This window comes from Chiloscyllium plagiosum, unplaced genomic scaffold (genome assembly GCF_037043375.1).
Source record: "Chiloscyllium plagiosum isolate Xiang-an unplaced genomic scaffold, Cpla_swu_hap1 HiC_scaffold_10, whole genome shotgun sequence".
Lineage (NCBI taxonomy): Eukaryota > Metazoa > Chordata > Chondrichthyes > Orectolobiformes > Hemiscylliidae > Chiloscyllium > Chiloscyllium plagiosum.
The window spans coordinates 77,738,698-77,766,130 of NW_028270148.1; the positions used below are offsets into that span (position 1 = coordinate 77,738,698).

At 45.8% G+C, this 27,433-nt stretch overlaps 1 protein-coding gene across 4 annotated transcripts in view; it reads right to left on the reverse strand.

Moving 5' to 3' along the window:
- The window catches only part of tmem181 (transmembrane protein 181), a 252,962-nt gene that overhangs the window by 71,199 nt on the left and 154,330 nt on the right, over window positions 1-27,433 (reverse strand). For all 4 annotated transcript variants that reach the window (XM_043696179.2, XM_043696182.2, XM_043696180.2 and 1 more), the window contains 2 exons: window positions 14,099-14,221; window positions 7,972-8,052 (listed from right to left, as the gene is read on the reverse strand). In XM_043696179.2, the coding sequence (XP_043552114.1) occupies window positions 7,972-8,052; window positions 14,099-14,221 (204 nt within the window). The remainder of the gene's footprint in view (window positions 1-7,971; window positions 8,053-14,098; window positions 14,222-27,433) is intronic.

Sequence of the window (27,433 nt, forward strand, 5' to 3'; positions counted from 1 at the left end):
GGCGGGCGGGCGACGAAGGGGAGGGGCGGGCGGGCGGGCGACGAAGGGTAGGGGCGGGCGACGAAGGGGAGGGGCGGGCGGAGGGGCGGGCGACGAAGGGGAGGGGCGGGCGGGCGGGCGTGCGACGAAGGGGAGGGGCGGGCGGGCGACGAAGGGGAGGGGCGGGCGGGCGACGAAGGGGAGGGGCGGGCGTGCGACGAAGGGGAGGGGCGGGCGTGCGACGAAGGGGAGGGGCGGGCGGGCGGGCGTGCGACGAAGGGGAGGGGCGGGCGGGCGGGCGGGCGTGCGACGAAGGGGAGGGGCGGGCGGGCGGGCGGGCGTGCGACGAAGGGGAGGGGCGGGCGGGCGGGCGTGCGACGAAGGGGAGGGGCGGGCGGGCGGGCGTGCGACGAAGGGGAGGGGCGGGCGGGCCGGAAACGAAGAGGAGGGGCGGGCGGGCGGGAAACGAAGAGGAGGGGCGGGCGGGCGGGAAACGAAGAGGAGGGGCGGGCGACGAAGAGAAGGGGCGGGCGGGCGTGCGACGAAGGGGAGGGGCGGGCGGGCGGACGGGCGTGCGACAAAGGGGAGGGGCGGGCGGGCGGACGGGCGTGCGACAAAGGGGAGGGGCGGGCGGGCGGGCGGGCGAGCAACGAAGGGGAGGGGCGGGCGGGCGTGCGACGAAGGGGAGGGGCGGGCGGGCGTGCGACGAAGGGGAGGGGCGGGCGGGCGTGCGACGAAGGGGAGGGGCGGGCGGGCGTGCGACGAAGGGGAGGGGCGGGCGACGAAGGGGAGGGGCGGGCGACGAAGGGGAGGGGCGGGCGGGCGGGCGGGCGTGCGACGAAGGGGAGGGGCGGGCGGGCGACGAAGGGGAGGGGCGGGCGGGCGACGAAGGGGAGGGGCGGGCGGGCGACGAAGGGGAGGGGCGGGCGGGCGACGAAGGGGAGGGGCGGGCGGGCGACGAAGGGGAGGGGCGGGCGGGCGACGAAGGGGAGGGGCGGGCGGGCGGGCGTGCGACGAAGGGGAGGGGCGGGCGGGCGGGAAACGAAGAGGAGGGGCGGGCGGGCGGGAAACGAAGAGGAGGGGCGGGCGGGCGGGAAACGAAGAGGAGGGGCGGGCGGGCGGGAAACGAAGAGGAGGGGCGGGCGGGCGGGAAACGAAGAGGAGGGGCGGGCGACGAAGAGAAGGGGCGGGCGGGCGGGCGTGCGACGAAGGGGAGGGGCGGGCGGGCGGGCGGGCGGGCGAGCGACGAAGGGGAGGGGCGGGCGGGCGGGCGGGCGACGAAGGGGAGGGGCGGGCGGGCGGGCGTGCGACGAAGGGGAGGGGCGGGCGGGCGGGCGTGCGACGAAGGGGAGGGGCGGGCGGGCGGGCGTGCGACGAAGGGGAGGGGCGGGCGGGCGGGCGTGCGACGAAGGGGAGGGGCGGGCGGGCGGGCGTGCGACGAAGGGGAGGGGCGGGCGGGCGGGCGTGCGACGAAGGGGAGGGGCGGGCGGGCGGGCGTGCGACGAAGGGGAGGGGCGGGCGGGCGGGCGTGCGACGAAGGGGAGGGGCGGGCGGGCGGGCGGGCGGGCGTGCGACGAAGGGGAGGGGCGGGCGGGCGGGCGACGAAGAGGAGGGGCGGGCGGGCGGGCGGGCGGGCGGGCGTGCGACGAAGAGGAGGGGCGGGCGGGCGGGTGTGCGACGAAGAGGAGGGGCGGGCGGGCGGGCGGGTGTGCGACGAAGAGGAGGGGCGGGCGGGCGGGCGTGCGACAAGGAGGAGGGGCGGGCGGGCGACGAAGAGGAGGGGCGGGCGGGCGGGCGACGAAGAGGAGGGGCGGGCGGGCGGGCGGGCGACGAAGAGGAGGGGCGGGCGGGCGGGCGACGAAGAGGAGGGGCGGGCGGGCGGGCGACGAAGAGGAGGGGCGGGCGGGCGGGCGACGAAGAGGAGGGGCGGGCGGGCGGGCGACGAAGAGGAGGGGCGGGCGGGCGGGCGACGAAGAGGAGGGGCGGGCGGGCGGGCGACGAAGAGGAGGGGCGGGCGGGCGGGCGACGAAGAGGAGGGGCGGGCGGGCGGGCGACGAAGAGGAGGGGCGGGCGGGCGGGCGACGAAGAGGAGGGGCGGGCGGGCGGGCGACGAAGAGGAGGGGCGGGCGGGCGGGCGACGAAGAGGAGGGGCGGGCGGGCGGGCGACGAAGAGGAGGGGCGGGCGGGCGGGCGACGAAGAGGAGGGGCGTGCGGGCGGGCGACGAAGAGGAGGGGCGGGCGGGCGACGAAGAGGAGGGGCGGGCGGGCGACGAAGAGGAGGGGCGGGCGACGAAGAGGAGGGGCGGGCGGGCGGGCGGGCGACGAAGAGGAGGGGCGGGCGGGCGGGCGGGCGACGAAGAGGAGGGGCGGGCGGGCGGGCGGGCGACGAAGAGGAGGGGCGGGCGGGCGGGCGGGCGACGAAGAGGAGGGGCGGGCGGGCGGGCGACGAAGAGGAGGGGCGGGCGGGCGGGCGGGCGACGAAGAGGAGGGGCAGGCGGGCGGGCGGGCGACGAAGAGGAGGGGCGGGCGGGCGGGCGGGCGGGCGACGAAGAGGAGGGGCGGGCGGGCGGGCGGGCGACGAAGAGGAGGGGCGGGCGGGCGGGCGGGCGGGCGACGAAGAGGAGGGGCGGGCGGGCGGGCGGGCGACGAAGAGGAGGGGCGGGCGGGCGGGCGACGAAGAGGAGGGGCGGGCGGGCGACGAAGTGGAGGTGCGGGCGGGCGGGCGACGAAGAGGAGGGGCGGGCGTGCGACGAAGAGGAGGGGCGGGCGTGCGACGAAGAGGAGGGGCGGGCGTGCGACGAAGAGGAGGGGCGGGCGTGCGACGAAGAGGAGGGGCGGGCGTGCGACGAAGAGGAGGGGCGGGCCGTGTCACAAATTTGCGGTGTCACAAAACTGTGAGGTGTTGCATTTTGGAAAAGCAAATCAGAGCAGGACTTATACACTTAATGGGTGAGATCCTGGGGAGATTTGCTGAACAAAGAGACCTTGGATTGCAGGTTCATCTTTCCTTGAAAGTAGAGTCGCAGGATAGTGAAGACGGCATTTTGTATGCTTTCCTTTACTGGTCAGAGCATTGAGTATCGGAGTTGGGAGATCATGTTGTGGCTGTGCAGGTTATTAGTTAGGCCACTGTTGGAATATTGTATGCAATTTTGGTCTCCTTCCTATTGGAAGGATGTTGTGAAACTTGAAAGGGTTCAGAAAAGATTTACAAGGATGTTGCCAGGGTTGGAGGATTTGAGCTGTAAGGGAGAGGTTGAATAGGCTGGGGCTATGTTCCCTGGAGCATCAGAGGCTGAGCGGTGACTTTGGAGAGGTATGTAAAATCATATGGGGCACAGATACGATAAACAGACAAGGTCTTTTCCCTGGAGTGGGGGAGTCCAGTACTAGAGGGCATAGGTTCATGAAGAGAGGGAAAAGATATAAAAGGGAACTAAGGGGCAACGTTTTCATGCAGAGGGTGGTGCATGTATGGAATACGCTGCCACAGGAAGTGGTGGAGGCTGGTACCATTGAAAGGCATCTGGATGAGTATCCGAATAGAAAAGGTGTCGAGGGATATGTGCCAACTAGATCAGGTTAGGATATCTGGTCGGCATGGACGATTTGGACCAAATGGTCTGTTTCCGTGTTGTACATCTCTGACTCTATGAACTCATCTACTATGTCTATTGCTCTTGATGTGGTCTTCTCTACATTGGGGAGACAGGATGCCAACTCGTGGAATGTTTCAAAGAACATCTCTGAGACACAAGCACCAAACAACCCCACTGCTCTGTGGCCAACAACTCTCCCTCCCAGTACCTGCCTGTCAAGGATATGCAAGTCTTGGCCTCCTCCACCGCCAAATTGTAGTCACCTGATACCTGGAGAAGAACCCCTCATCTTCTGCCTTGGGACCCTCCAACCACACAGCATCAATGTCAATTTCACCAGTTTCCTGATCTCCCCGCCACCCACCTCATCACAGATCTAATCCTCCAACTTTGCACCACCATCTTGAACTGCCCATCTGTCCATCTTCTTTCCTACCTATCCACTCCACCTTCCACTCTGACATATCACCATCACCTCCCATCTGCACCAGCTACCTTCCTCCCACCCCCCCCACACCCCCCCCCCCCCCCCCCATTTATCTCTTAGCCCCCTGCCCCCAACCCCACATTTCTGACGAAGGGCTTATGCCTGAAACATCCATTCTCCTGCGCCTCGGATGCTGCCTGTCCTGCTGTGCTTTTCCAGCACCACACTTTTTGACATATGGTATAGGGGCCAACATTTTACTATTGGTAAAGGATTGGTTCGTTGATGGGAAACAGAGTTGACATTAAAGGATATCTTTCCTCGTTGGCAATTTGTAACTAGTGGAATGCCACAGGGGTCAGTGCTGGGACCTCAACTATTTTCTATCCATTCTTCCACCACATTGGATGAACAGAACTGAAGAAGGATATTGGATCTGAAATGTTAACTCTGCTTTCTTTCCACAGAATGATTGGAAACAGGCCATTTTGGGCCAACAAAACTACATCAACCCTCCGAAGAGCATCCCACCCAGACCCATTCCCCTACCGTTTCCTTGTAACCTTACCTCTCCCATGGTTAACACACCTAACCTACACATCCCTGAATAGTATGGACAACTTAGCATGGCCAATCCACCAAACCTGTACATCTTTGGACTGTGGGAGGAAACCAGAATACCCAGCGGAAATCCACAGAGACAGTTGCCCCAGGATGGAATTGAAACCAGGTCCTTAGTGCTGCAAGGCAACAGTACTAATGACTAAGCTGTTTTTCCATCAATTTCTGTTTTTGTTCCAGATTTCCAGCATCTGCGGTTCTTTGTTTTACTTTAGGTTAAAAAGTAAGTTGTCAAGAGGAGCTGGAGATCCTGTCTTCCTTTTACAACTAACTGAATGGGCTGAAATTTGACAATTAGAAATATGGAAATATTGATTTGTCCATTTTGGAATGAAGAATCAAAAAACAATACACAGCAAACTTTGTTTTAATCAGCACTCTTGATAAACTGGCAAAAACTATATACTGCAAATTCCAGAAGTTTACTGTATTATTGCCATCTCCACGACGTCGGAGTAGTCAGTTGAAGGTGAGGCTGAGAAGGCTCTCTGCCAGTAAGTTTTATTTAAGGCAAAGTTGCATTATTATTTAAGTGATTTATGCTTTAAATCAAGTGTAACAGTGATGCGTATGCCTCCTGCATTATGCTTTATTACGTAGTGTGTTTTTATATATTGATTATGTGGACATCTTGATCAACCAGAATCTTTGATCAATCGATACACGCCTGGTGCCAGTTAACAAAAGGTTTGCTGTACTACATAAATTCATCACAAAGACCTGCACCTGCCTCTACCATATTCCTAGTTTCTATTACATACCTGCACTTTGCAGGAAAAAAATGTGTAAATTAAGACTCTACTAGTATCACTCTAGCCATGTCACACTAGTAGGCTAAACCTCTCAGAACATCATTGCATGTTACCCAGTTTCATGAACGCCGCAGTTCCCTCCTACCTCAATAAACTTTAGAACATAAAGTGGGACTTACTAACATGAAATGGCAGCATGTTTTATGAATGACCATTCATACTATTAGCTATTTGAAAATCTCTTCTAAAGATAATTCTAAATATTATGTATCCTGTCAGATTCAGGGGTAAAGAAATCTCAGAATAGCTGCCACCACTCTCAATTCCATCAGTACCGTTCACACAAGCAAATTATTTCTCTCAAGCTCAAAACCATCACAGAATTGTAGAGTGGTTACAGCACTTAAGGAGGCCATTTGACCTATCAAATGTATACTGGTCATCTGAAGAGACAATTCACACCTCTGTTTTTTCCCCCATATTCATGCAAATGTCTTCTTTTGCCATAATTATTTCATTCCCTTTTGAAACCCTCAGTTGGTCCTTTATCAACCATACTATCCAGAACTATATTCCAGATCCTAACAACTTGCTCTGAGAGTACGTTTTTCATGATATCATCTTTTTTTTTTATTTATTGCATTCCCCTTGCATTTAATGAAAACATTCCATTTGTCTTCTTAATCACTTGTATACTAATTCAATATAATGCATACAAATGGCAGGAGGCAGTTGTGTAGTGACAATATCACTGAACTAGTAATCCAGGACCCCAGGTGATCTATGATGAGCTCAAATCCCATCATGGCAGATGGTGAAATTTGAATTCAACAAAAACCTGGAACAAAAAAAACTAGCCAGTGGCAACTGCGTGATCATGTTGGTTGTCATCAAAAAAATGTTTCACTGAAGTCCATTAAGGAAAGAAATTTGCCATCCTTACCTGGTCTGGCTGACATGTGACTCCAGCAATATGGTTGACTGTTACTGCCCTCTGGACAATTATGGATGGGTATTTAATGCTGGCCTAACCAGTCATGCCCATATTCAGTGAACAAATTTAAAAAAAAATTAAAATGTGCCTGGAGATCTGGATGCTGTTATATCACAGACTTCTGCAATCTCTCTTTAAATAGTGCTCTACTTCTCCTGTCTTCCTGCTGAAGTGAACAATTTAACATTTATGTCAAATTTTAGCCTATGCTCTTAAGTCATCTATATTCCTTTGCAGACACTTTGCAACCTCTTGACAACATATTTTCTGACCTACCTTGGTGTCAGATTTAGCTACCATTCATTTGGCACCCCTCATCTAAATAATTGAGATAAATTATAAATAGTTGAAAATCTAATACCGAAACCCTCCACATTAGAAAAAGTTTGCCAGCCCGAAAAAAAATCCATTTATCCTGAATCTGTTTCTTGTCAGCTAACAAATCCTTTCTTCAAGCTAATATATTATCCCTTACACCATGTGCTTGTTGTGTGCAGTAACCTTTGATGTGGATTCTTAGCAAATGCCATTCTAAAAATCAAGTACATCATATTTATTGGTCCCTGTCAATAACCGTAGATGTCAGCTTGTTAAAAAACACAAAGGATAGTTAAACACAATTTCCCCTTCATAAATCCATGATGGCCCTGCCTGATTAAATCATAATTTTCCAAGTGTCCAGCTAAAACCTTAATAATGGATTTGAACATCCTCCATATGATAGATATTAGGCTAATAGACCTGTGGTTTTCTACATTCTGCCTCCTCCTCTTTTTTTGGATTAGTACTGGTCCCAGAGCCCAGACAAGACCTATTTGTCTCTCATCAATGTCTGAGCCATACATTCATAATCTCTAATTTTATTTACCCTATTCAAAGTTGGTCATGGTTCAGGTAATAATGTAGAGATTGATTTCTACTTTTTAGTTTAGCCCCTAGCTGCTTATAATCTCGAGTCAGAAGTTCGGCCTGAGTCCTGAGTCCTATCAATGTCACTGGTGCAAACGTGGACCACAGAAATTGATATGGCTCCATAGCGTCCTCCCCAGTTCAGAGAAGATGTCCCAAACTCTGGCACTGGAAAGACGACACAGTTTTCTGAACTCATGATCTCAGCTGCAAAGAACTGTGTCTATTCCAATGACAATACTATCCCTTACAATTATGACACTCCTATTTATTCCCCCAACTTAAATGGCTTCCTGTACCAAGATGCAATGGTAGCTTGCTCATCCACCTTCCAGTTCCTGCTCTCAACCATGCAACTTGGCATTATGAACCTCAAACCTGTTGGACAATTGCAAAGGCTGAGGATGCTCCAACAGACCTTCTTGGTCAGTTTATCTGTCTCCCTGGCCTTGAATAAAAATTGGAAAAGAAATGCAGAACGACCCAAAACTGCCGTTATTACACATCAAACTGTCAATTAGTCCTATAATTAATAATACATCCAATATTCATTAATTAAGCTAATGCCATCAAAAAGTGGAACATACAATTTAAACAGTCTGTACTTCAAAATAAAAGACTCTGAGTATCATCAATCCCACCATCACGATAGAATGTGTCAGCACACTAACTACTTATCATCTTACTTACTGTGACCATGAAGGTGAAAACAACAAAGATAAATCGGAACCAGATTTCCACTTGGGAAAATAAGGCATCATACATCTTCAACTGTTGGACAGAAATTTAACATTGGCATTAGTACAAAAAGACAGCACCAACACAGATTTTAAACCTGAATTGCTTTAAGTGCTTCAGCTAAACATCAGGTACATTTAGTTGGATAAATAAAAAAGTTGATTTTTAATACCTTAAACATACTGAATATTTAATACAAGCACAAAACTAAAATCCAATGCAAATGTTAATATTGATGCATCGAATCACAGAATCCCCACAGTGTGGAAACAGGCCATTCAGCCCAACAAGTCCACACCAACCGTCTGAAAACATCCCATCCAGACCCACCCCCTTATCCTATACCTATGCATTTTCCGTTTCTAATGCACCTAACCTACACAATTCTGAACACTGTGGGGAATTTAGCATGGCCAATCCACCTAACGTGCACATCTTTGGACAGTGGGAGGAAACCAGAGCATCCAGCGGAGACCCATGCAGACACAGGGAAAACATGCAAACTTAATATCTGGATTAATCCCGATGCCACAAGCTAGTGAGTGCAGGAATAGGAGGAGAGAGCAGATGAATGCATGGCCGAGGTGCTGATGTATGGGAGAAGGATTCACATTTTTGGATCATTGGAATTGCTTCTGGAATAGAAGTGATGCGTACAAGGAGGACAGATTGCACCTAAGTTGGAAGGGGACTAATATACTGACAGGGAGATTTACTACAACTGCTTAGGAGGATTTAAACTAGTAAGGTAGGAGGCTGGGGGTGGGACCCAGGGAGATAGCAATAATAGAGATCAATCTGAGACTGGTACAGTTGAGAAAAGAAGTGAGCCAAACAGTCAGGGCAGGCAAGGACAAAGCAGAGAACAAGGTAGAACTGATAAATTAAACTGCATCTATTTCAATGCAAGGGGCCTAAAAGAGAAGGCAGATGATAACGCAAATATCTCAGCAAGGGGCCCAGCAATCACTTCCCTAGCTTCCCACAGAGTTCTAGGGTACATCTGATCAGGTCCTGGGGATTTATCCCCAGAGTTAAGGAGAATCCAAAGGGATTTTACAAATACATTAAGGACGAGGGAGAGAATAGGAGATGGGAGAGATATTATACAAGTATTTTGCATCAGTATTTACTGTGGAAAAGGCCAAGGAACATGGGACTGGGATATCATAGCAATTACAGAAATGTGACTCCAAGATGGACAGGACTAGCAGCTTAATGTTCCAGGAAAGAAATGCTACAGGAAGGACAGGAAGGGAGGCAAGAGAGGAGGGGGAGTAGCATTTTTGATAAGGGATTGCATTACAGCTGTACTGAGGGAGGATATTCCCAGAAATACATCCAGGGAAGTTATTGGGTGGAACTGAGAAATAAAAAAGGGATTGTATTATAGACCCCCTAACAGTCAGAGGGAAATTGAGAAACAAATTTGTAAGGAGATCTCAGTTATCTGTAAGAATAAGAGGGTGGCTATGGTAGAGGATTTTAAATTTCCAAACATGGACTGGGACTGCCATACTGTTAAGGATTTAGATGGAGAGGAATTTGTTAAGTGCGTACAAGAAACTTTTCTGATTCAATATATGGGTGTACCTACTACAGAAGGTGAAAAACTTGACCTATTCTTGGGAAATAAGGCAGGGCAGGTGATTAAGGTGTCAGTGGGGGAGCACTTTGGGGCCAGTGACCATAATTCTATTAGTTTTAAAATAGTGACCGAAAAGGATAGACCAGATCTAAAAGCTGATGTTCTAAATTGGAGAAAGGCCACTTTTGACAGTATTAGGCAAGAAATTTCAAAAGTTGATTGGGGCAGATGTTCGCAGGTAAAAGGACGGCTGGAAAATGGGAAGCCTTTAGAAATGAGATAACAAGAATCCAGAGAAAGTATATTCCTGTTAGGGTGAAAGGAAAGGCTGGTAGGTATAGGGAATGCAGGATGACTAAAGAAATTGAGGGCTTGGTTAAGAAAAAGAAGGAAGCATATGTCAGGTATAGACAGGATAGATCGAGTGAATCCTTAGAAGAGTATAAAGGCTGTAGATGTATATTTCAGAGGGAAATCAGGAGGGCAAAAAGGGGACATGAGATAGCTTTGGCAAATAGGGTTAAGGAGAATCCAAAGGGGTTTTACAAATTAAGGACGAGGGAGAAAATAGGGCCCCTCAAAGATCAGCAAGGCAGCCTTTGGGTGGAGCTGCAGGAGATGGGAGAGATATTATACAAGTATTTTGCATTAGTATTTACTGAGGAAAGGCCATTGAAGGTATAGAATGTCGGCAAATAGAAGGTGACATCTTGAAAAATGTCCATATCACAGAGAAGGAAATGTTGGATGTCTTGAAATGCATAAAAGTTGATAAATCCCCAGGACCTGATCAGATGTACCCTGGAATTCTGTGGGAAGCTAGGGAAGTGATTGCTGGGCCCCTTGCTCAGTTGAGGTGCCAGAAGACTGAAGGTTGGTGAACGTAATGCCACTGTTTAAGAAAGGTGGTAAGGACAAGCCAGGGAACTATAGACCAGTGAGCCTGACCTCAGTGGTGAGCAAGTTGTTGGAGGGAATCCTGAGGAACAGGATGTACATGTATTTGGAAAGGCAAGGACTGATTAGGGATAGTCAACATGGTTTTGTGTGTGGGAAATCATGTCTCACAAACGTAATTGAGTTGTTTGAAAAAGTAACAAAGAGGATTGATGAGGGCAGAGCGGTAGGCGTGATCTATATGGAATTCAGTAAGGCGTTCGACAAGGTTCCCCATGGGAGACTGATTAGCAAGGTTACAGGGAGAACTAGCCATTTGGATACAGAACGGACACGAAGAGTCATAGAAGGTCAGCTGAAAGAATAAAGTGGTGGTTACACCTTCTGCAATGGTAAATGTGAATAAGCCCAATTCTGTGGAGCTGGTTTCACCATTAAACATGAACTAGTTGACAGTCTCATTCCCCCCTTTTGGATAATTAAATGTCTTACGATCCTTTGGTTCATCTTAACCCGAAGACAGTACACTACAATCAACAATGCATATGCCCAAACCTCAAAACAGTGGATGAGGTCAAAGAGAAATCCAATTCAGTCTTCATCAGCCATTGTATATCCTCCAAAGAAAGACAAGCTTATTTCTCTTGGAGCATATGATGCCAGGGTTGGGAGGAACACAAAGTTTTATAATTGGAAAGGAAGGCATTGGGAAGGTAAACACCAAATAAATCTTCCTCCTGATGAAATTAGGGATAATTTGCGCTGTGTGTGGGAAATCATGTCTCACTATCTTGATTGAGTTTTTTGAGGAAATAACAAAGAAGATTGATGAGGGCAGAACAGTAGATGTGATCTAAATGGACTTCAGTAAGGCATTCGACAAGGTTCCCCATGGGAGACTGATTAGCAAGGTTAGAATTCACGGATTACAGGGAAAACTAGCCATTTGGATACAGAACTGGCTCAAAGGTAGAAGACAGAGGGTGGTGGTGGTGGCGGGTTGTTTTTCAGACTGGAGGCCTGTGACCAGTGGAGTGCCACAAGGATTGGTGTTGGGTCCACTACTTTTCATCATTTATATAAATGATTTAGATGTGAGCATAAGAAGTACAGTTATTAAGTTTGCCAATGACACCAAAACTGGAGGTGTAGCGGACAGCGAAGAAGTTTATCTCAGATTACAATGGCTGAGGAGTGGCAGATGGAGTTTAATTCAGATAAATGTTAAATGCTGCATTTTGAGAAAGCAAATCTTAGCAGGACTTATACACTTAATGGTAAAGTCGTGGGGAGTGTTGCTGAACAAAGAGACCTTGGTGCGCAGGTTCATAGCTCCTTGAAAGTGGAGTGGCAAGTAGATAGGATAGTGAAGAAGGCATTTGGTATGCTTTCCTTTATTGGTCAGAATACTGAGTACAGGAGTTGGGAGGTCACGTTGCAGCTGTATAGGACATTGGTTCGGCCACTTTTGGAATATTGCATGCAGTTCGGGTCTCCTTCCTATCAGAAAGATGTTGTGAAACTTGAAAGGGTTCAGAAAAGATTTACAAGGATGTTACCAGGTTTGGAGGATTTGATCTATCGGGAGAGGTTGAATAGGCTAGGATTGTTTTCCCTGGAGCATCGGATGCTGAGGGGTGACCTTAAAGAGGTTTATAAAATCATGAGGGGCATGGATAGGATAAACAGTTAAAGTCTTTTCCCTGGGGTCGGTAAGTCCAGCACTAGAGTGCATAGGTATAGGGTGAGAGGGGAAAGATATAAAAGAGACCTAAGGGGCAACTTTTTCACGCAGAGGGTGATACGTGTATGGAATGAGCTGCTAGAGGAAGTGGTGGAGGCTAGTACAATTGCAACATTTAGAAGGCTTCTAGATGGGTATATGAATAGGAAGTGTTTGGAGGGTTATGGGCCGGATGCTGGCAACTGGGACTAGATCGGGTTGGGATATCTAGTCGGCATGGATGAATTGGACCGAAGGGTCTGTTTCCGTGCTGCACATCTCCATGACTCTATGATTCCACACAGACCGTCACCCAAGGGTAGAATTGAACCCAGGTCCCTGTCGCTGTGAGGCAGCAGTGATAACCACTGTATGTAACGTCCCCTAATGTAGTTTATGAATGTATATTAAATAAGGAAAATCAAATGTAGATTATTTCTCAGCAAGTCTGAAATTATATCCCTTATGTTGTAGATCTTCTGTGATCACACATAATATTTACTGCTGGTGCATGATTATTGGCTACTTACTTTGAACATTAAGAAAGCTGCAATTGTTTTAAGTCACCAAGAGCACTTATTGAGAGCATTGATTTTTCAGCAGCACAAATGAATACAAGTCCTTTAGTTATTGCTGTAGCTCTGGAGTCACATCAGCCAGAGCAGGTGAGAATGGCAGATTTCCTTCCCTGAAGGGCATTACTTTTACATTTCTCTGAAATGTACCCACCCATCTACTCTTCCATGTCTCTGACTGTTTATGGGCCTGTGGTACATTGTGAGATTATGTACTCTGGTCCTTGGCTCTGCCTTGAAGGAAGACAGAGAAATCCATTCAGGATTTACCATCAAGCCCCTTAAGGATTCTGTTTGTTTCAATTGGCTCACCTCTCATTTTTTTAAATTCCAAAGAGTAGAGTCCCAGCAGTTTAACCTTTGCTCCTAAGACAAGATCAGTTAGAGGTCGAGGTACATGTTGGTACCAAAGATATGGGCAAAGTGAGGAATGAGATCTTACATGAAGAATTAAGGTAGCAAGGCAGTAGATTAAAAAGCAGGATCTAATAGTTGTTCATACACATAAATGATATAGATAAAAATGTTGGGGAAATGTTAAGGAAATTCACAGATGACACCAAGATTGGCTTTGAATAGTTTGCAAAGAAGATGATTGTAGGTTACAAGAAGATATAGATGGGTTGGTTTAATGGACAGATCAGTGACAGATGGTGTTTAACCCTGATAAGTGCAAGACGATGCACTAGAAGAAATAAAATGAGGGAGTATTAGTGAATGAACAGTGTGCTCTTGGGGTAATTATTCACAGATCCCATATGGGACACGTGCTTTCAACAGTGATGGCATACAGTACAAGAGGGGATACAGGAAGTTTACCAGGATGCTGACTCAGGTGGAAGAACTGTCCTGTAAGGAGAGACTAGATATGCTTGGATTAATTTCTTTTAGAGCAGAGAACACTGAGGGGGGATATGATTGAGGTGTATAAGATTTTGAGGGGTATGGACAGAGTGAATAGTTGCAGCTGCTCCCTTTGGTTGAGGGGTCAATCACAAGACAGCATAGTTTTAAGCTAAGTGGCAGGAGATTCAGACGGGATTTGGGAAAAACATTTTCACTCAGCTGGTAATGGAAATCTGGAAGGCACTGCCTGGGAAGGGAATGAAGACTACAAACCTTTGAAAAATATTTGGATGAGCCCTTCAAATATTCAAGGATACGGGACAAGTGCAGGAAATTGGAACGAGTGCAATTTTAGAGGTAGTTATGTTGGTGTAGACTCGATGGGCCAAAGGACTTATAAGCACTGTATGAAACTATGAATCAAGCTTCAGGAAAACAAAGTGTACTTACAGTGAAATTTACATTCTTGATCGAAAACAAAGGATCCTCTAGATCATAGAAGGTGATGGTAATCATGTATTCGGTATAGTTCAGATAACCGAGGTGTAGTACAATTATTTCATCACATAGCCCCTGAAGTAAAATGGAAAAAGTTCACATTAGTTAATTTCCAACAATGAACTGAGACACTTTGGCAATTGTGTAACTCATTGTTTAGAGTAGCCGAATCATGCAAGCAAATGGTCTAAGTATTTCAAGTTTGGGTAGACACACATCTTTTACTTTGGTGAACTCAAAAGTTAATATTAAAAGGATCCCATATAAATATTTAAAACTCTACAGCATTGAAGCTGTATCGTCTGGTTAGTAGATAGCACTGTGATAAAACTAAAGCAATGTATATCCAGAAATCTGAAGTTTGAACAAGTGCTGAAATTACTGATTTGGAGATGCTGGTGTTGGACTGGGGTGTACAAAGTTAAAAATCACACAACACCAGGTTACATCACTTGAGAACGTAATTTTTAAAAAAATGGTTTTGCAATTCACATAAGAAAGAAATGAAATCAACGTTAAAAATCACACAACACCGGGTCATAGTCCAACAGGTGGTTGGTGAAGGAGCAGCGTTCCGAAAGCTAGTGCTTCCAATTAAACCTGTTGACGAAAACCTGGTGTGGTGTTATTTTTAACTTTGTACACCCTAGTCCAACACTGACATCTCCAAATCATGGAAACCAATGTTGTCATTTTAACAGATGAGAGACTGAACAAACAAGCCAGGTCTTTTTCAATATATAATTTCAGTTACATCACACTGTAAACTTTTGCTATAAATCCTGTGTCTTACAATCTTATACTTCACAAACACCCGATGAAGGAGCAGTGCTCTGAAATCTAGTGCTTCCAATTAAACCTGCTGGACTATAACCTGGTGTTGTGTGATTTTTAACTTTAAAAATATTGAGGTTAGTTGGTATCTGTGGAGTGAAAAACAATGTCAAAGTTTCAGGTTGATGACCTCTCTTAAGAACTGGAAATTGCCTGAGAAACAACACGTTTGAAACAAGTACAGAAAGGTTGGCAACAGGAGGAATCGTCATGGAGTCATTACAATACAGGCAGAGATATTCAGCCAATTCAGACCATACCAATTCACTGTAGAGCTCATCACATACTTCTATTCATCACATTCTATTCTTGTAACCCTGCAAGTTTATTTCTTTCAAGTATCCATCCAACTTCCTGTTGAAATTATTCATTGCCTCAGTTTCCACTATCTTGGTAAGCAATGAGTTTTCTGGTCATCACTCACTGCTTAACAAATTTCTTTATCATATTCCACTTGCACTTCTTGCCCAAATCTTACAATAAACAACAGGTGCAGGAGTAGACCATTCTGCCCTTCGAGTCAGCACCACCATTCATTATGATCACAGCTGATCATCCTCAATCAGTATCCTGTTCCTGCCTTATCCCCATAACCCTTGATTCTACTATCCTTAAGAGCTCTATCCAACTCTTTCTTGAAAGTATCCAGAGACTTGGCCTCCACAGCCTTCTAGGGCAGAGCATTCCATATACCCACCACTCTCTGGGTGAAGAAGTTTAATCTGTTCTTCCTAATCATTGCAATCAGTGACTAAATGGAACAGCTCTTTAGTCTATCTTCTCAACACCCTGTCATAATTTTGTAGACATCTGCAAAATTCATTTTGTTTCAACCAATCAATTGTAATAATTCCAAATTTTCTGATGACACAAAACTAGGTGGGAGTACAGCAGTGAGGAGGATGTGAAGCAGCTTAAAGGTGATCGAGACAAATAAAATGAATGGAGAAATGTATACCAGATGCAAAGTAACATGGATAAGTGTGAAGTTGTCCGTTTCAGTAAGAAATTCAAAACCGTATTATTTAAATGTTGATGGATTGAGAAATGCTATTGTACAAAGGGATTTAAATAGAACATAGAACAATACAGCACAGAACAGACCCTTCGGCCCACGATGTGTGCTGAACATTTGTCCTAGCTTAAGCACCCATCCATGTACCTATGCAATTGCCACTTAAAAGTCACCAAAGATTCTGACTCTACCACTCCCACAGGCAGCGCATTCCATGCCCCCACCACTCTCTGGGTAAAGAACCCACCCCTGACATCTCCCCTATACCTTCCACCCTTCACCTTAAATTTATGTCCCCTTGTAACACTCTGTTGTACCTGGGGAAAAAGTTTCTGACTGTCTACTCTATCTATTCCTCTGATCATCTTATAAACCTCTATCAAGTCACCCCTCATCCTTCGTCGTTCCAACGAGAAAAGGCCTAGCACTCTCAACCTATCCTCGTACGACCATTCCAGGCAACATCCTGGTAAATCTTCTCTGCACCCTCTCCAAAGCTTCCACATCTTTCCTAAAGTGAGGCGACCAGAACTGCACACAGTACTCCAATTGTGGCCTAACCAAAGTCCTGTACAGTTGCAACATCACTTCACGACTCTTGAATTCAATCCCTCTGCTAATGAACGCTAATACACCATAGGCCTTCTTACAAGCTCTATCCACCTGAGTGGCAACTTTTAAACATCTATGAACATAGACCCCAAGATCCCTCTGTTCCTCCACCTCACTAAGAACCCTACCGTTAACCCTGTATTCCGCATTCTTATTTGTCTTTCCAAAATGGACAACCTCACACTTGGCAGGGTTGAACTCCATCTGCCACTCCTCAGCCCAGCTCTGCATCATATCTAAGTCCCTTTGCAGCCGACAATAGCCCTCCTCACTATCCACAACTCCACCAATCTTCGTATCGTCTGCAAATTTACTGACCCACCCTTCGACTCCCTCATCCAAGTCATTAATAAAAATTACAAACAGCAGAGGACCCAGACCCTGCGGAACTCCACTTGTAACTGGGCTCCAGGCTGAATATTTACCATCTACCACCACTCTCTGACTTCGACCGGTTAGCCAGTTTTCTATCCAATTAGCCAAATTTCCCTCTATCCGATGCCTCCTGACTTTCCGCATAAGCCTACCATGGGAAACCTTATCAAATGCCTTACTAAAATCCATGTATACTACATCCACTGCTCTACCCTCATCCACATGCTTGGTCACCTCCTCAAAGAATTCAATAAGACTTGTAAGGCAAGACCTACCCCTCACAAATCCGTGCTGGCTGTCCCTAACAAAGCAGTGTTTTTCCAGATACTCATAAATCCTATCCCTCAGTACCCTTTCCATTACTTTGCCTACCACCGAAGTAAGACTAACTGGCCTGTAATTCCCGGGGTTATCTCTATTCCCTTTTTTGAACAGGGGCACAACATTCGCCACTCTCCAGTCCCCTGGTACCACCCCTGTTGACAGTGAAGACGAAAAGATCATTGCCAACGGTACTGCAATTTCCTCTCTTGCTTCCCAAATAATCCAAGGATATATCCCGTCAGGCCGGGGGGACTTATCTATCCTCAAGTTGTTCAAAATGTCCAACACATCTTCCTTCCTTAAAGATCCATGCACATCAGTCATTGGAAGCAGGAATGCAAGTATGCCAAGCAGTTAGGAAGGCAATTGGTATGCTAGCTTTCATTGCAAGAGCTTTTGAATACAGGAACAAAGAAGTCTTAGTAAAGTAAACAGGGCCTTGATGAAACCACATCTAGAGTACTGCATGCGGCTTTGGTCACCTTATCCAAGGAAAGATATTTTTTCCAGAGACAGTTTTATTTCCAAGAGTTTCAGCATGTTTCAATCTTCCTCTCAGTTACAGTATCATCCTCATGAATCTTTCTTACACCCTCAGTCCACGAGATCAAAAACTGGTCATACTACTCCAAGATTCTATGCAAACTTGACACAACTTCTTTACTTTTCTATCCTAACCCTTGTGAACAGCGTGTCTTTTTAAAATGGTAGTCTGAAATGAGAAAGAACTCATTTCAGGACACAAGCAGTCTTTAGCAAATTGAATAAAGGAGAACCATAAAGCTTTCTATAGGTATGCGAGGAATAAAAGGATGATTAGGGTAGGAATAGGGCAGAAGTCTGTCAAAGACAGAAGTGGGAAATTGGGTGTGGACCCTGTAGAGATCGGAGAGGTGCTAAATGAACATTACTCATCGGTGTTCACTAAGGAAAAGGAGAATATTGTGGAGGAGAAGAATGAGGTACGAGATATTAGACTAGAAAGGATCGAGGTTAGTTACGCACAGGTGTTATCAATTCTAGAAGGAGTGAAAGTAGACAAGTCCCCGGGGCCGGATGGGATTTATCCGAGAATTCTCTGGGAAGCTAGGGAGGATATAGCAGAGCCGTTGGCTTTAATATTTGAGTCGTCATTGTCTCCAAGTTTTGGCCCTGAGGACTGGAGGATTGCAAATGTGCCATTGTTCAAGAAGGGCAGCAGAGGTGACTCAGGTAATTATAGACCAGTGAGCCTTACTTCTGTTGCAGGAAAGGTTTTGGAAAGGATTATGAGAGATAAGATTTATAATCATCTAGCAAGCAACAATTTGATTTCATATAGTCAACATGGTTGCGTCAAGGGCAGGTTGTGTCTCACAAACCTCATTGAATGTTTTGAGAAGGTGACCAAGCATGTAGACGAGGGTAGGGCAGTTGACGTGGTATACATGGACTTCAGTAAAGCCTTTGTTAGGCTGAAGGAGAAAATGCAGAGGCATGGAATTGAGGGTGATTTCGCAGTTTGGATTAGAAACTGGCTTTCTGGAAGAAGGCAGCGAGTGGTGGTTAATGCAAAATATTCAGTCTGGAGTCCAGTTACTAGTGGTGTGCCACAAGGATCTGGTTAGGACCACTGCTGTTTATCATTTTTATAAATGACTTAGATGCAGGCATAGGTGGATGGATTAGTAAATTTGCAGATGACACTAAAGTCGGTGGAGTATTGGACAATTTGAAAGAATGTTACAGGTTGCAGGGGGACTTGGATAAACTGCAGAACTGGGCTGAGAGGTGGCAAATGCAGTTCAATGTAGCTAAATGTAAGGTAATGCATTTTGGGAAGAATATTAGGATGGCAGAGCACTGGATCAATGGAAAGATTCTTGTTAGTGTGGATGTGCAGAGGGATCTTGGAATCCACGTGCATAGATCCCAGAAAGTTGCCACCCAGGTGGATAGTGCTGTGAAGAAGGCATATAGTGTGTTAAATTTCATTGGTTGAGGGATTGAGTTCCAGAATCGCAATATCATGCTGCAACTATACAAAACACTGGTGCGGCCACACTTAGAATATTGTGTACAGTTCTGGTCACCCCATTACAGGATGGATGTGGAAGCACTGGAAAGGGTGCAGAGGAGATTTACCAGGATGTTGCCTGGTATGGAGGGGAGGTCTTATGAGGAAAGGCTGAGAGACTTGTGTCTGTTCTCATTGGAAAGAAGAAGGCTAAGGGTGGATTTGATAGAGACATACAAGATGATCAGAGGATTAGATAGGGTAGACAGTGAAATACTTTTTCCGAGGATGATGACGTCAGCTTGTACAAGAGGGCATAACTACAAATTGAGGGGTGATAGATTTAAGACAGATGTAAGAGGAAGTTCTTTACGCAGAGAGTCTTAAGGGCGTGGAATGCCCTACCTGCTAATGTAGTCAACTCAGCCACATTAGGGAGATTTGAACAATCCTTAGATAAGCACATGGATGATTTTGGGATAGTGTAGACGGACAAGCTGAGAACAGTTCACAGGTCGGCGCAACATCAAGGGCCGAAGGACCTGTTCTGCCCTGTATTGTTCTATGCTCTATGTTCTAACTGCTCAGTGATTTGCAACAATTGTTGCATTATTTCAAATGCAAGTAACTTGAATCAGATAAAATGGCAACATTTAAAAATCATCTTGACAGATACATGAAACACAGAGAGGGATATGTTAACACAGAGGCAAAAAGGTTTTTAGTTTAGAAAATTGTCATGTGTTGGTGCAGAGTCAGTGGGCCAAACAACCTACTTCTGTGCAATATTGTTCTTTGTTCTCAAGACAAGCATTGCTTAAACAGTTGTTTGAAAAAGTAGAATCATAAAGTCCCTCCAGTGCAGATAGAGGTTATTTCACCAATAAGTCTGCATCAAACGTTCAAACAGCATCCATCCTATCCTAGTAGCTCTGGCATGCTAGAGCTAGTCTGCACACCCCTAGTCATTATGGGGCAATTCAACATGGCTAATTCACCAAACCTACACATATTTTAATTGCAGGAGGAAACCAAAGCACCTGACGGAAATCCATACAGATTCAGGGAGAATGTGCAAATGAGATGACTACGCAAGGCTGGAACGGAACCCAGGACCCTGGCACTGTGAGGCAGCAGTGCTAGCCACTGAACCAAATCATCCCCCTGTACTAATTGGAGTTTAGGTTATAGGTAGACTGGAGCTGACAGAATACATCCAAATGGAGCTTTGGTTGGCAACAGGAATTTGGTCTGTCGATTAGTGACCAGTTATTGATGACAAAGGCATTTTGCCTGCCAACAACTGTGTAATTGGTTCTCAGGCAACTGAACAACTCAGCTATGAACAAAATGGAGAAGTGATAAAATCACCCTGAACTTAGGAGCTTTTTCTGTTCTCTGCAATCCAAACCCACTTTAACCCTGAAGAAAACCTATTCATCTTTCTTTCAGCAGCTGCTGTAAGCCGTGACTTCTAACCAATGTCTCTTTTATAAAAAATAATGTAGCCACCCTGTACCTCTTGCAAGCAGTGGACGCATTCAGAAAAGGATCGACAAGAACCAACTCAACAAATCTCGTCAACAAAAATAATGGAATTGCGATTCTAGCTTCCCGTGCTTCCCCTTTCTGCAGAGGCTGGCACAGTAGCTTACTGGCAAACACTGGTGCCTTATAGCACCAGGGACCCAGGCTCAATTCCAGCCCTGGATGACCTTCCATGTGGAGTTTTCACACTCTACTCTTCTCTGCCTGGATTTCTCCCAGGTGCTCTGATTTCCTTTTACAGTCCAAAAATGTGGGGGTTAGGTGGATTGGCCATGCCCTACAGTGTTCAGGGGTGTGCAGTCTAGGTGGATTAGCTATGATCAAAGTGGAATGCTACTCAGACAATCAGTGCAGACTCCATAGACCAAATGGCCTCTTTTTAAACTATGGGGATTCTATGTGCACATGTAAGGAGAGGTTTATGTGATGATTAGTCTTAATTTGTAATGTTATATGCCAATTGCTTTTCACTGCTTACCTTTAGCTAGAGTTTAAAAATTATCCCTTGCTTTCAATCAATCTGGGTCTGAAAATCAGATAAATTGTGGAATTTTATGTTTCAACATTCTTAACTTTTGTGACAACTTCAGGCATAGCGAGGCTCAATTTCAAGCACATAAAAACAGGATTAAGGAGAATATATAAACTTCATATATAAAAAACAAGAGGGTAGCCAAGGAAAGGGTTGGCCCATTCAAGGACAAAGGAGAGAATCTATGTGGGGAGCCAGAAAAGGTAGGTTAGATCCTAAACACATGCTTCATGTCAGTATTCACCACAAGAAAGGAATTGGAGAATGATGATCTCAGGGAAGGGTGTGTGGAATTTCTAAGCCAAGCTGCTATTAAAATGGACAAGGTGTTGTGTGTCTTAAAAAATATTAAGGTAGGTAAGTCTCCAGGTCCTGGTAGGCCCAAAATATTCAGGGAGGCAAGAGAACAAATTGCTGTAGCATTGACAGACATCTTTGTATTCTATCTGGTCAAAGATGAGGTCCCAGAAGACTGGAGAATAGCCAATACCGTCCCATTATTTGAGAAAGATAGCAGGGATACTCTGGGAAATTACAGAGCTGTCAGCCTCACATCAGTTGTGGAGAAATTATTAGAAAAGATTCTCAGGGATAAGATTTACATGCATTTATAAACAACTGGACTTATTAGCAACAGACTGCATGGTTTTATGCAGGGAGGTTAAGCCTCAACAATCTGATTGAGTTTTCTGAGGAGGTGATGAAGATAATTGATGAGGGAAAAGCGGCTCATGTTTCTGCATGGACTTTAGTAAAGTCTTTGACAAGGTCCCTCATGGCAGACTGATACAAAAGGTGGAGTCACATGGTATCAGGGTGAGCTGGCAACGTGGAAACAGAACTGGCTTAGATATAGGAAACAGAGGGCAGCAGTGGACGGACGCTTTTCAGAATGGAGGGCTGTGACTAGTTCCACAGGGATCAGTGCTGGGACCTCTACTGTTCCTGGTCTACATAAATGATACGGAGAAAAACGTAGCTGGTTAAATCGGTAAGTTTGCAGGTGATACAAAGATTGGAAGAGTTGCAGATAGTAAGCACTATTGTCAGAAGATACAGCAGGATATGGATCTGTTGGCAGCATGGGAAGAAAAATGTTGAAACATACACAAAATACAAATGTGAGGTCATACATTTTGGAAGATCAAGTGAAAGTTATACAGTGAATGGCAGAACCCTTTGGAATATTGACATGCAGACAGATCTGAGTGTGCAGGTCCATAGATTACTGAAGGTGGCAGTGCAGATAAATAAGTAGTGAAACAGGCATATGACATGCTTGCCTTCATTGGAAGGGGCATTAAGTATGTGGCTAGGCAAGTTATGCTGCAGCTTTATAAAACTTTAGTTAGGCCACACTTGGAATATTGCATCCAGTTCTGGTAACCACACTACCAGAAGGATGTGAATGCTTTGGAGAGGGTACAGAAAAGGTTTACCAGGATTTTGCCTGATATGGGGGATTTTACCTAAGAAGAAAGGTTGGATAGACTAGGTTCTTTTTCACTGGAACACAGGAGGTTGAGAGGTGAACTGATAGAAGTTTAAAAGATTGCAAATGGCATGGATAAAGTCAAAAGTATGAGGCTTTTTACCAGAGTGGAGGGGTCAATTACTAGGGGACATAGGTTCAAGAGGACACATTTAAAAGAGATATGCGAGGTAAGTTCTCACACAAAGGATGATGAGTGCCTGGAATGCACTGCCGGAGAAGGTGATAGAAGCAGATACGATAACATACAGGATATGAACCATGTAAATGAAGATAGTTTTAGTATATAAGGGCAAAATGTGTCAGTGCAGGCTTGGAGGGCCAAAGAACCTGTTCCTGTGCTTTGTACCCCAGCAAGTCCTGGCACCCTTCAGAAATGAATGCCAGGTCATTTTTATCTGAGACATTACAGCACAGTTTAACTGCGCTTAGTTTATATTTATTAATCCAGAGTTCCATACTTAGAGCTGTTTAAAATAAAATCGTGATTTGGAGCACCTGATGGAGGAGCGTCACTCCGAACGCTAATGTGCTTCCAATTCAACCTGTTGGACTATAACCTGGTGTTGTGTGATTTTTAAAATAAAATCATTCATGACAAGGAAAGCATTTATTATTCATCCCTTCTAGTGTTGTCACTCTTATGGCTCTTTGACATATGCAAGTCTGTTCTTTTGTCAATTCAATTAATTGAATTATGAATCGTTGTGGGTTTGGAGTTTATTTAAGGTCAGACAGAATAAGGAAAGGAAAGAACAAAAAATTGCTGGATATCACAGGGCAGGCAGCATCTATGAAGAGAAAGCAAGCTAAACTTGACCCTTCATCAGAGCCATCCAAGCAGATTTGCTTTCCTAAAAGATATTAGACAACTTTATTGAACCATTTTTGGATTAGCTTTGTAAAACTGCATTCAAATCAGTCTTTGTCTTTCTATATAAGTTTAAACCACCTCCACTTCACTGTCAACTCTCAAAATTAGGATTGTTTTCCAAGTTCCTACTGTCACAGTCTACCATGATTATGCTGCCGTTGAGTGTACAGATCCTGTCTTTTGAATTTTTGTGCTTTTTAAACCATGGACTGAAAGGAGAAAGACTATTTTAAAACCAACGTTTTGAATAGATGGTTGCATGGTTTTAAAAGCAAGTAACCAGACACCCATGGAAAGCATGGAAATAGCTATTTGAGCAAGCAGTGACTCAAGTGATTGCAGATGAATGGGTGCAATGGGGTTCTGCACATATGCTGCTGGGTGGCAACAAGTAGTTGATTTGTCTACGGACAAATGATCATTTGTCAATTAAAAAGATGTTTTGCTGGCCAACCCAGCCATGGGATATCCAAGGAAATAACTAGGGAGAAGGTAGAACCACTCAAGGATAAGAGGGAACTTATGGTTGGAGGATATGGGCAAGGTCCGAAACGAGTACTTTGTATCAATATTCACCCAAAAGAAGGATATGGAGGATAGTGAGATTTGTGTGGAGTATGTTAATATGCTACAGCATTTTGAGATCAAGAAAGAAGTGGGTCTCTTGAAGAGCATTAAGTCTCCATGGTCCCAATGGTGAGCTGAAAATGTGTTGCTGTAAAAGCGCAGCAGGTCAGGCAGCATCCAAGGAACAGGAGAATCAACGTTTCGGGCATAAGCCCTTCTTCAGGAATGGGCTTATGCCCGAAACGTCGATTCTCCTGTTCCCTGGATACTGCCTGACCTGCTGCGCTTTTCCAGCAACACATTTTCAGCTCTGATCTCCAGCATCTGCAGACCTCACTTTCTCCTCAGGGTCCCAATGGTATCTACCTCAGGTTTCTGAGAGGCGAGATGAGATTGCTAGGGCCTTGATCAAAAATCTTTGTATTCTCACTAGCCATTGGAGAAGTCCTGCAGGACTGGCAAATAGTTAATGTTGTTCCACTATTCATGTAGGGAAATAGGGATAATCCAGGAAATTATTGACCAGTTACTCTCACATCAGTGGTTGGCAAGCTATAAGAGAGAATTCTTAGGAATAGAATTTAAGTGCATTTGGAAAAGCATGGCCTAATTAGGAACAGCCAGCATGGCTGTGTGGGATAGGTCATGTCTCACTAATATGATTGAATTTTTTTTTGAGGTGGTGACAATGGTGATCAATGAAAGTAGGGCAGTGGATGTTGTCTACATGGATTTTAGAAGGCTTTCAACAAGGTCCCTGATGGTAGGCTCATCCAGAAGATTTAAGATGCATGGGATCCACGGTGACTTACTTGGAGTTAGAATTGGTTTGCCCATAGAAGACAAACAGTAGTGGTGAAAGGGTGGCAGACAGTAAGGACTGCAAATGCTGGAAGTCAGAGACAATAGATGTGAATCTGGAAGAGCACAATAGGTCAAACAGCACCAGAGAAGCAGGAAAGTCAGTATTTCGGGCAGGATCCCTATCAGGACCTCTGCAGTTCGTAATTTATATAAATGACTTGGATGGAAATGTAGATGGGTGGGTAAGTAAGTTTGCAGATGACACAAAGATCTATGGAGTTGTGAATTATGTAGAAGGTTGTCAAAATAAACAGCAGGGTATGGGTCAGTTGCAGATGTGGGCAGAGAAATGGCAGATGGAGTTTAATCTGGTGTGCGTAAACTTCTGAACTTTGGGAAATCAAATATTACAGGAAAGTATACATTAATGACAGGACCCTGAACAACATTGATGCACAGAGGGATCTTGAGGTTCAAGTCCATAACTCCCTGAAAATGATCGTGCAAGTAAATAGGGTGTCAAAGGAGGCATATGGCATGCTTGCCTTTATTGATCTGGGAATTGATGTACAAGAGTCAGCATGTCATGTTGCAGTTTGATAAGACTTTGATTAGGTCACACTTCGAGTATTGTGTTCAATGCTGGTTGCCACATTACAGGAAGGATGTGGAGGATTTGGAGAGGGTGAAAGCTTTACAAGGATAGATTAGATAGCTACAGTGTGGAAACATGCCATTTGGCCTAACAAGTCCACAGTAACCCTCTGAAGAGTAGCCCACCCCCCTACATTTACTCCTGATTAATGCACCGAACACTATGGACAAATTAGCATGGCCAAGTCACCTGACATCTTTGGATTGTGGGAGGAAACTGGAGCATCCGGAGGAAACCCACGCAGTCACAAGGAGAATGTGCAAACTCAACACAGTCACCCGAAACAGGAACTCAACCTAGGTCCCTGGTGCTATGAGACAGTGCTAACCACTCAGCCACAGTGCCGCCCCAGGTTTACCAGGATACTACCTGGATTAGTGTATGAGCTATAAGGAGAGACTAGAAAAACTAGGATTGTTTTCTCTGGAGTTACAGGGGCTGTGGGAGACTTGACAGATATCTGTAAAATCATGAACCACATAGGTATGGTTGACAGTCAGAATCTTTGTACCCCAACAGCTGAAATATCTAATACTAGGGGACATGCACTTAAGGTGAAAGGGGTAAATTCAAAGGAGTTGTGAGGGGCAAGTTTTTTTTATAAACACACAATGGTAAGAGTCTGGAACATGCTGCCAGGAATGGTGGTGGCAGTAGATAAGATAGTGGCATTGAAGGGGCATTTAGATAAGCACATGAATATGCAAGGAATGGAGAGATGTGGACCAGGACAGACAGAAGGGATCAGTTTAATTGGGTTACATTCGGCACAAAATAGTGGGCCGAAGGGCCCATTCCTGTGCTGTACTGTTCTATATTCTAGAACAGTTTGGGGTTGTGAACAAGGCACAGAAAATGATTTTGATCTCCACCACTCAGGTGCAGTCACTGTTCTCTGCAGCCAAAACCTACATTAAAATTGAAGTATCCATTTAAACCTTCCTCCAGCTGTTGATGCACGGTGTGATTTTTAATTGATTAATCAGAAACATTTTTCAAGTATCCCAGGAAATCAGTGGAAGCAAGGAAGAAATGTTAGGATTAGCAAGAACAATAGAATCAACTGTCTTTCCAGGTTTTTTACTCTGCCAAGTTTTTTTCTTCCTCTTTGTATTGGTTTATTTGTCTGTGCGTGCAAGGGAGGCAGATTAGAGCTTTAATCAGTAGTATTGTTTGCTAACAGTTTATAAATGCTTATCAATAGCTAGAGTCAAATTAGTTGTAATAAAGCAACAATTCTTGTTCAGCACAAAAGCAAGCCAGGTCAATTGGGGAATTTTGGTTACTTATTTTAAAATCTTTAACTTTTGAGATGAGTGCAGGAATAGTTCTTGAGAGCTTGATTTCCAGCGTGCTATTCTACTGAGTTATGACATGAGACTAATGAAAAAGAAAGAGACCCAATCAATAATGCATTCAATAATACTATCTTCCTCAAAAACAAATCAGAGAGTTACTTTAAACTTAGAACTCCAAAAAGTAGGGCTGTGACACATTAATCGGGGAATGACTGTAGTCAGAAAGGCATGCGGTGGACCAAATTAATGGAAGTATTGGCAGGCATGACACTAGGACTAATGTAATGAAGATGTAGAAGTGTACTGTACCTTCAAGAGAGTGAAGGGCGAAGAGAGGCACACAGAGTGCTGGAGAAGTTAC